This window comes from Polyodon spathula, chromosome 12 (assembly GCF_017654505.1).
Source record: "Polyodon spathula isolate WHYD16114869_AA chromosome 12, ASM1765450v1, whole genome shotgun sequence".
Classification (NCBI taxonomy): Eukaryota; Metazoa; Chordata; class Actinopteri; order Acipenseriformes; family Polyodontidae; genus Polyodon; species Polyodon spathula.
The window spans coordinates 42213498-42224210 of NC_054545.1; the positions used below are offsets into that span (position 1 = coordinate 42213498).

The 10713-nt window shown below is 37.0% G+C and overlaps 1 protein-coding gene across 1 annotated transcript; it reads left to right on the forward strand.

The window, feature by feature from the left end:
- Nucleotides 1-5250: 5250 nt before the first annotated feature.
- LOC121324899 (interferon a3-like) lies at nt 5251-7350 on the forward strand. The gene is made up of 5 exons (XM_041267100.1): nt 5251-5388; nt 5686-5760; nt 6111-6260; nt 6695-6772; nt 7345-7350. Exons 1-5 carry the CDS (start codon nt 5251-5253, stop codon nt 7348-7350), a joined length of 447 nt encoding a protein of 148 aa, XP_041123034.1.
- Nucleotides 7351-10713: the final 3363 nt, after the last annotated feature.

The following is a 10713-nucleotide window of genomic DNA, read 5'->3' on the forward strand; positions in this document are numbered from 1 at the left end:
AGATATTGCATAACAGTTTTCTGCTGTCGTCATGGAAAATGTCGGGGTAAGCCTGCTGTTCAGCAGTCTTTGCAGCTAAATTTTGTGTGCACGGTTCATCCGGTAGTTTAACCCTAACTGCTAATGGGTGCAACATGGGTACCAAAATAAACCAAAATAAACCAAAAAACAAACAAACAAACAAACAAACAAAAAAAACAACAACAACAAAAAAAAAACATTTTCTATGTGACAAGATTTCGTATTGGCATTTAGCATTGGAAGTAAAGATGCACATAAAATGCAAGTAGGTGAATAGAAACGCTTGTTGCATTTAGTCATATACTGTTTACATGCTAACATTCTGAAAATAAAACATCGCTAAACATTGAACACTTGACTTGGCATGCGGGGCCCATCTGCCTCTTCACCTGCCTCTGGTTGGGGAATACTTGTTGTAATGTTTAAGGAGCTGCAATCGCTATATTATATATAGCAGTGCTGTCTGAAAATATATTAATCACGCGGCAGAAAGATACCATGTATTTTGAATGGTCTAAAAGTACGTTTGTGTAATCATTACTCGTGTAACAAACATAAACTACAGTTTGAAATGCCCTACTACCCCATTTCCAATCTACCCTATTTATTTCATTTATGTCCATGTAAATGAAACGTTTGGGACCATAAACACAGCATTCCCTTGCCTTGACTAATTATTACATCTATCAGAACACATGCGACGCATTAGAAGTCACAATATAAAAATAATAAAAACATAATTAACCAGGGAAGTTGTTGGCTGATAGAGATGAGAATGGCATCTCAAAGAGCATTCAGCAGGGCTAGCTTGCAGGTACTTCCAGAATAAGTCAAATGTAATAAGGATGTGTTATTTTTTAAACTGAACAATGTGTGACGACTTTGTCAAAAAAGAAAACATTGAGATTGAGTTCTGTTATTGAAGAACATGGTATAACATGGTATAACACGGTATAACATGGTATAACATGGTATAACATGGTATAACATGGTATAACATGGTATAACATGGTATAACATGGTATAACACGGTATAACATGGTATAACATGGTATAACATGGTATAACATGGTATAACACGGTATAACACAGTATAACATGGTATAACATGGTATAACACGGTATAACACGGTATAACATGGTATAATATGGTATAACATGGTATAACATGGTTGCAGGCAAAAAAAATCGACTGGCTCTACAGTCCCGATAAAAACACAAGCAATGGAAGCGCGACAGTGAGAAAACCGGCGTGAGCCAGTCATCATGCTACCCACTGTGCATTTGATCATACTTTAATATCCCCAGCAGAAAGCAGCCCAGCGGAGGATATCCTTTTGCAATGGTCAGAGCTGGATTCCTCCTCTGCTTGCGATGCAGGTGTGGTTGCTGGTGTTAGCAGTTAAGGAGGGAGGGGATATTCACGGTCTTCCAACAACCAGCCATATTGGAAGCCACCCTCCTCTCCACTGGCTTTACATCACAATCTAAACAGATAGCCTAAGCATCATGTGTGACGCCCCACCACCCCATGTTCTCATTGTAAATATTTCTGCTTATGCTTTAAATACACTGTATGCATTTGAGCAGCCATGCCTGTGAAATCAGTGTTGTGCAATGGGTGGTTTTAGAGGCTTGAAAACAAGAAATGACCGTGAGATCTCCGGTGGTATTGATACACCAAGTAAGTTGGTGTCGATAGAATACGACAATACGATCAGGTAGTGAGTGTGACGTTATATAGAAACGCTGCTTCTATAGTATATTCTGCTCCCGACATCGTACTTGCACGTTACCATATCGTAAGTGAGTACAGAAACGAGCCCCAGCTGGTCTATACTGCGATGCAACAGTACTTAAACAAGTGAAAAATGAAAAAAAAGAAGGTAATTAACAGAAAGGAATAAAATTATTTGGAATGGGGGGGGGGGGGTCTTGTTAAAATGAAATAATACAAGTTTTTATTTTATTATTATTTGTTAATCAAATCATGGGGAATCCTCACCACAAATTTGTTTTTCATTTAGGCCTAAATCCCCCTTATCGGTTCTGTGGATTCAAGACAAAGACCAAGGGGTTTCCACACGAAACGCTTGTAGTTCACCATTGCATGTTTATTATGGGCTCTGTCACAGTTGTGGTTTACAATATGTAGTCTGGGAACATACCGTTATCAGTAAATAACTTCTAATTAATTCGAATTATATTCAATAGAATTGCTGATATTACATCATTAGATGTATCATTGTTCCGCTGTGGGGAGTCTGGTTTTTGTTCTGTTTGTCAAATTCTCTTTTACACACAATGAACAATCTTACAAGGAAAACTGGAAAACGTTACCCAGTTAACTTTTTGCTCTATCTACCAGTATGATTTGCGGCTACGTTACCACAGAACCACAAAACATGTCTGTTACGCCACTTCTTTTTTTTTTTTTACCTTTTGAGTACTGTGTTGTTTTCAAGCGATCCTTTTTTTTTATTTTTTAAATAGTGTTGCGAGCACTGGGGAAGGCAGGGCTGGTAGGTGACGTAATCACACACGAAGACATAAGCCCGATATTCGCTCCTTGCAAGTGAGTCGGCTTTTTTGTACAGCGGTATGGGCGCTATACTTTAGTGCGGTAGGGCCCGTGTTAGCGCTAGCCCTCTGCCTGTGTGTGGATTGCCTCGTCCTGTGTGCGCCTGCATGCGTTAACCGAGATCGCTACAGTATTATGATTGTGCATAGGCTACTGAACGTGTTCTTAAAAAGTATTAAACGCGCAGATGAAAAAAGTCCCATGAAAATCCGTGGGCAAATAAAACATTTATGTAGAAACAAAACACACAATACATGTAAGTCAATGCAGTTTGCAAAAAGGGCACCGCAACGTTAATTCAAATTCTGTATGACCAAAATATGTGAAAAACCATAAATGTGATCTTGAAGTACACCCACACAATATAATGTCAAGGGGAGCGTTCTCGTTTTTCTAGATTATAAATTGCATTGTAAATAGGTAAGTACCCCAAAGTTTGACCCCCGGGGGCAAAGGGTAAAAGGTCTCGGGGCTTGATCCAGCTATTAACTGCTACCCTACTCTTTGCCCGTTTCCACAAGGGGCGCTATGGGGCACGCAAAATGACGCAAAATCGGGGGTTATGCCACTTAACCTTTGATGGGTAAGTCATGGGATCCCTCAGATTTTGTTTCTGGGCATTGGTGTACAAGGGGAACAATGTGGCATCCTGTTTTTCGGCTGTACCACCCGCTTAAAAGAAATTACCTTTTTTCAGCCCCAAAACACAAATTTTGGTATGAGAAATTGAAGGCATTTTTGGCGAAGGGTCAAACCAAAACTTTGGGCTTTTTCAATCAGGTTGTGCCGAGTTCAGAAGTGTTTGATTGGGCTTCATACGATATTCCTAGCCCGAGTAATGTTGAAAAAACCAATGGCTGCTAACCAGCTGAAAATGTTCATGATGTAATTTACGTTCCCGTGAACGCATCCTGAAAATCGAGATCGAGAAACTTCATGTCCGCACCATTCTTAAGAAAGATGGCTCTACACCCTAGGATTGCTTAGATATGAAGTTAAAAGTCTTGAAAAAAAACTCAATTTAATTGACAGCTGTCTAAATATACCTCTTGCATGCAACCAAAAGAGCCAAGCACATGAGGTTTTGGATTTATTGTGTGCTTTTATTATGTAAATGTCACCCTGATATCCTGTGCCGAATTACAGCCTCTGGAACATTTAGTGCCTGAGGGCATGGTGTTGCGCTGTGCTATAGAGTTGAACGAGAGAGGTGTTTGGGCTCTTATTGACCCAAGGCTTGGGGTACCAGGGGTCTCTTTAGATGCGCTAGGGTCTTATCTATCCAAAGAGCCTGTGTTTGACCCTTAAAGCACGTGCACCGCAGAACTCCACAAGTGTTTGTGACAAAATCTATGTGTAGTGCATGTCTGCATAGGTGCTCCAACTGAACCTAAAAAGCCAAGTTCTTGAAACTCAATGCACACTTAAACAGTGTTAGCCTGATACCAGAACACTTTGAGTTTCTAGGCGCTTCAGTTGCAGAAATATAAATACATATGTTCGAGAAAACGTGAATGCATTTTTGGGCGCCTGTTGCTTTAAACCCGCGCTTGCAGGTGTCAGAATCTGAACCAGACTGTCAATTTACAAAAACTGTTATATTTAATACAAAAGCTAGTACAAAATCTAAAATTCTGTAATTTTCAGGTTTTGTCCCCAACAACCCCATGGATGCACTGTGTTAATTTTGGAATTACCACAAAAAACAAAACAAAACAAAAACAAAAACAAAAACGATGTTTTTTTAAACTGACATCAATTAGGTCATACCACATTTATAATTGATATCTATCATACCTATTATAATTGATATATCGCTACACGTGTAATACGTTTTAAGAACACATTCAGTATGTACATTCATAGTCTGTTAAAAAAAAAATAATGATAGTTTGAAAGCAATACAGTACTGAAAATGTGACGTAACAGACATAGATTCGGGGCTCTGTGGTAACGTAGCCGCAAAGCATAGTGGTAGATCGAGCAAAACTTTTAACTGGGTAACGTCCCCAGAGCCTCGGCAAGACGTTACTGTGTTAACTTTTCCCTTGTAAGACCAGGTTAGCAACCCAACGAGAGATGCTTTTGCTGTCTACCTTTAGTCACACCGCGTGATAACAATAATCTTTATTTTTATATAGCGCCTTTCATAGTGGACCACCATCACAAAGCAATTTACAAGACGGGAGATAGAGTGCGTGCATCAGTTTCATAGTCACTTACAGAGTCTCACCGAAAGACTGAGCACAAAAAGAGGGTTGCAGTGACGCAAATGCAGTTTGAAACTCCACACGCTGTAGCCTTTTTAGTTTTGATTGCGATACCGTATGATTTTTTTAAACATTTGAATTGCATTTCAGCGCGGGTTCGTAACATGTCTTTGAACTTTGAATTTAACCTGAATGGATTTTATAGGCTGTATTGTACTATATCATTCTACTTATAGAAAGGAAAGCGAATGGGAATGTGAATCACTTCTTCGGGAAAGTCCTTTCACTTTTCAAACCGGCGGGCATAAAAGGAACCAGTAGAGAATCAACATGGAATTCAATACACTGATACAAGGTAGTCTGCGTTTAGAGAGGTGTCCATGTTTAAGGTGCTTAATATTTGTTATACGTTCTTATAATTTATTGTACTGTATAAAAATGGATCTCCGGAGACTGCCTGGGCTCTGTTTTTTAATTCTGTGCCTAGGACCCAGCTTTTCTCTTGGGTGTAAATGGATTCAGGACGGCGAGTACAAACACAAGAGCAAATTTTCCCTGACACTGCTGAAAGACATGGCAAGTGTAAATTGGTTTCTCTCAAATACTATTTGTACATAGCTCCAACTTGATTTCAAAGTTTGGCTAACTTTTAGAAATAAGAGAAAACGTGTTACAAATATGAATAATCGTATTATGGAAGTTACATCTCTACTCATCAGTGTTCAATTTGTTATTGTTATTATAACGATCGTGCATATACACGGGCATTGGTTAAATGTCAGAATAAAATAATGTCACTGCTTTCATTCTCCAACAATGCATGCATAGTTTACTGTTTTGACCAGTGTAAAATTGTGTGTCTCGTTCACACAGGGAGAAAAAGATGTGTCAGGAGATGTGAATATCATCATCCCAGAAGAGCTTTATAAACTGCACAGCAAATCAGAGGTGAGTGTTTTCATTGATTATCTTTTGCATATGCTGGTACTGCGATCGGATGCCAGATACAGTCAAATGGCTATACTGGAGATTAGTGGATCTTGGTTAATATCGCAGTGCCTCGGAGCAGGGAGTCCAGGCAAAACAGTCGCAGTATGAGACTGCCTCCTGCAGGGCAAAGGCCGCAGTGCAGATTAGGCAATACGTCAGCTAACTTCCCTGCCTATCTCGATCTCTGAATTAGAAACACTGACGCCGGATAGGCAATTGTTTGTCGACGTTTTCCTTTGTTTATTGGACTCTGTACGAGGGTGTTGTATAATTGATTAACAAACTAATAAACCAATAATGTTTTACAGATTGAGAACAAAATTTTGATTCTACATACAGCGTTAGGACAGATCCTGAAGCTTTACAAAAAGAGCGAAAAGAGGACCACGTGGGACAAGGACCAACTGAATCACTTTTTGAGCCTTATCCATCGACAGAGCTATGAGCTTAATCGTTGTGTAAGAACATATTTAACTATGATATCAACTGTAGTAAAAGGGGTTCAAAGCAATGGAAGGGTTCAGTTTCAAGGACCACAGCTAATCCGTGCCCCAGATTGGTATTGATTGGTAATAGACAAGTGTTCACATCTTGAGTTTACTGTGGTTGGATACTAAACATTGTACTATGTCTTTGGTTTTCTCATTCCAAATGTCATGTCCTGACAGCTTTGTTCTATGCTGTCTAATTTGACTTTCTGGAAGAAGACGTCAAAGCCTTCTATGAAAATAGCTAAAAGTCAGCTATAGGGAAAAACAACATTTAATGATCATAAGTAAATAAAATAGTGTGACCCACAAAGTATAGGCCTACTTAGCAGAACAAAAAGCACATCACTATGCCCAGCACTGAATGAGAATGTAATTATATCTTTCAGATTTCCTTTTTGCAGATGACAAGGGAGGGCTGCGCCGGATGCAAAGAACTGAAGCAGTATTTCAAGAATTTGAAATATTTTTTGAGAAGCCAGGTATGGAGAACTTGTTTTATTTTTTCCCTTTATATTGTATTGCGACAATAAACTTATCAATAGACATTTGTGTGATGGATTGTGATGCTCATTTAGATCAGCATTGGTAGGACGCTTCTTAATCACAAAGAAGTGATAGTTCGTTTCAATGCAAGCATACCTCAAGCTTACCCAGGTGAGACAAGCCGTTGGATTTCTTAATATTGTCTGTCAGATAAATGTCTATAGCAAACTAAACAATAATGAAACAATTTACACTAAGTAAAACAATTAATTATTTTCTTCTTATAACATAACATTTTACCTATTAAAAAAATGGCTATAGCTATGGCCAAAGATTTTACATCACCCTACAGAATGAAACCTGCTCAATAATGTTACCTTAACATATTGAATTACATACCTGTTCTTAGTTTTCCATATACTTAACAAAAAACTGACAACACTTTTAAAATGTGACATGTCTAAATCTGGTAGACGATTGCGATATCATTTTGTAGTTTCATTGATTACATGATGTTAAATAAAATACCAAAAATGATGTTCATATAGTTTAATTCCTATAATTGTAGGTGTAACCAGGCTGTAAATTTAAAATACAATAAAATAATAAAACATCCTCTAAATCTAACCAAGATTATACACTTTACAATAATGTGAATCAATTCAATTTTTTTTTTTTTTTTTCCCCAGAAATACTCAACCCTTGCCTGGGAGATAATAAGAAAAAAAGTCAAGGATAATTTGATAAGAATGGATTTGCTGGCTTCTCATGTAAAGAATCCACCTGCTATATGATTTCTGTTTTTGAAATCACATTTCTTTTACAGTGCTGTTGCACTTTTGAAACATTTCAACATTCATTTTGGACCACCAACCAGGCCATTGTTGCTTTAAAATCCAACTCTTTTTTTATATGAACAAAATAATGATTTTGTTTACATGCATTTATTTATTAACAATTGATTTCACTCTTTACCTAGTTTATTTGTATGTACAGTATAATTATTATGCACTGTCACAGGAACCTACTGTACAGTGTAATGTCACATTATCACTGTATACTGTCTTTATTATGTTTTTTTTTTTATTGCTTTTTGTAAATATATGTTTATATTGTTATTTTGATATACTGGTATTCATTATATTTATATATTTATATATTTATATATTTAATGTGTTGTCTTAAATCCCATGGCATATTGTGGATTATATATTTACACTCTTGAAATAAAATGGAATGTGTGTTTTGAAAAACAATGACTTGATTTGTTTAAGAAAAGATGTTTTCAAAAATACTTGGTAAACACATTACTTATCTGACATAATTGCAATAATTCACGCCGGGAATTCCACAGAATATGACATGTCCTGCTTCCTAGTGTGCAGGATCTTACTGTGAAAATCTGAGCTACTTGAGAGTTAATGCTGCCCTAAGATGAGTGTTGAACAAACAAGAACAACCAGCGGGGGATCTTTAGTGGAATGACTAGACCCAGAATTTAAAGGAACCACAGATTAAACAGTATTGTGAATGGCTTTTCTGTTCTGTTTGTCTGCTTCAGGGTCGTGAATTCCATTAGTCTCTAGAGATCTACACAATTGGCCTTGAATATTGGGCCTTATCACTCTAGATTTCCCAGACATCCCTAACACTCTTCAATCCTCAAAACAGCTGTGTGATATTATTATCAATAATTAGGTTTCTGCAGGGACAAATCAACTGAAAGGGATATTATACTAAAGAAGGTAATGACGTAATTAGAAAACACTATACCAGTAGAGGTAAATAAGATCCTTTTTTTTTTTTTTTTTTAGTTTTAATTCATTTTCAAATAGCACAAAAACAACAACATAACATGTGCATCAAAATACACGTTTAATAATCCTGTGGCCAAACTGTTTCAGTAAATAAACACTACAGGAGTGAAACGTTTATTTCAATAGTACAAGCATTTGTATATATGTGATTCAATACATTTAAAGCAAAGTTAAACACTATAGCTATGTTCAAATTGACTTGAATATTTAATTGCAATAAGAATGACTGGAAATTACAAGGGGACCGGCAAAAGTCTAAACCTGTTTTCATTATATATACAATCCAACAACAATATGTATATGGTGTAGATATTTTTTCTGACAGAGTGGATACAACGGAAAGGTTTGAACTTTCACTGCTATGCGGAAGACACCCAGCTGTATTTGTCTTTAAAACCCGGTGATAATTCTGTCGGGTGTTATTTGTTGCTTGCCTTGCTGATATCAAGTGCTGGATGTCTCAAAACTTTCTAATGTTGAATTCAGATAAAACAAAGGTTATGTTTGTAGGCTCCCACAACCAACTAATAAAAATGTAAGAAGGCATGAGTTTGACCCTAGCAGTCTTTTATCAAATCCTAAAAATTTGGGGGTTCTCTCTGATACTGCTTTATCATTTGAGTCTTCTATTAAGGAACTTTCTAACGTATCCTTCTATCACTTAAGAAACTGAGACCCATTATCTCCTATGCACTCCTCTCTGGCATCCCAGAACGTGCTGTGCCCCCACCCCCCAGCTTGTTCAGAATACTGCTGTTAGAATTTTGACAAAAAAACAAAAAAATGAGCATATAGAATTGATTTTAAAATCTTATTATTGACATATCTCCCAAATTGCTCTTAGATCACATGAAGCGGGGCTGCTCGTTGTTCCCAGGGTCAATAAAATCAATAGGGGAAGGAGGGCTTTTTCTGTTAGAGCCCATAAACTATGGAATGCTCTACCTCCATGTGTTAAGGAAGCTTGGTCTGTGGGTATTTTGAAGTCTAAACTTAAAACATATTTTTATCTTAGTGGTTTTAATGCAACACAATTGCTAGCTTTAAAAGCTGTTATTATTATTACGTTTAATATGAGGGAGATGCAGTTTTTATTACAGCGCGCATGTCACAACGTTACTGTACTTAGTCTTATAAGGGCAGTCAAGGCGCTGCAAACAGTGTGTGCCGCAGATAGCAAGGTTCGATTTTCTTTATTCTGACCAATCAAGTACGTTTAGAATATGGTAGCATTTACAGCAGACATAACAACGATATATGCAATTCTAAATTGATTTGAGAAAAAAAGATACAGAAAATCCCAATACATATAAAAAGGAAAACGCATCCGCACTGTATCGGAATTCCCTTTCGCTTTCAAATCCATTGCGTCATCCATTCAGCAGATTGCGTCTTCGAACGGAATCCGAAAGAGAAATCAAGCGCGTTCATCACAGAGCCGATGCACTTTCGAACAGACCTGTAACCCCCCGATGTCTTTGTACTCGGTTTTTTTGTTTTTGTTTTTTGTTTTTGTTTTTGTTTTTGTTTTACTATTTGTATTATTTGTTTTTATAATTCTCCAACAGGTGTTCATAAATATGATGACATAGATAGCTGAATATTCAAAGATACCCCCATGCAATTATATGCGTGCCTGCGTGTGTGTGTGTGTGTCTGTCTGTCTGTCTGAGAGAGACAATAAACCAGAAGTCACATGACACAAATGGTCCTCTTCTCTAAGCAGACACGATCGTGATTCAATATGAGTTAAGCAGAGTGAATGTCGTTAGGCAATCCAATGTTCCCGTTTGATACCTTCGCCTTCAATACAACTGTGTCGCTCTGGATGGAGACTGCTTGTCATGGAATTCACTCTTGTTAAATATTTTAACCAAAAGCCGAAATTAACCTGTTGAAAGCAGCACTGGGAAAATAAAAAAAAAGTTTTTTAAAATATTTTCAGACCGAATAAAAGCTCAGCTATAGGTACGGAGTACAACAGATAACTTTATTATTATTATTATTATTATTATTATTATTATTATTATTATTATTATTATTATTAATGGTAAAATGTCTGTAATTATAAAGATATTAGCTATAGGGCCTGCGGTATACTGAAATTTAAAGAGAACTAT

Coding starts and splice junctions, on each gene's coding strand:
- LOC121324899 (XM_041267100.1), top strand. CDS start 5,251: ATGGATCTCCGGAGACTGCCTGGGCTCTGTTTTTTAATTCTGTGCCTA. Junction 5,389..5,685: donor TGACACTGCTGAAAGACATG/GCAAGTGTAAAT, acceptor TCGTTCACACAG/GGAGAAAAAGATGTGTCAGG. Junction 6,261..6,694: donor GCTATGAGCTTAATCGTTGT/GTAAGAACATAT, acceptor TCCTTTTTGCAG/ATGACAAGGGAGGGCTGCGC.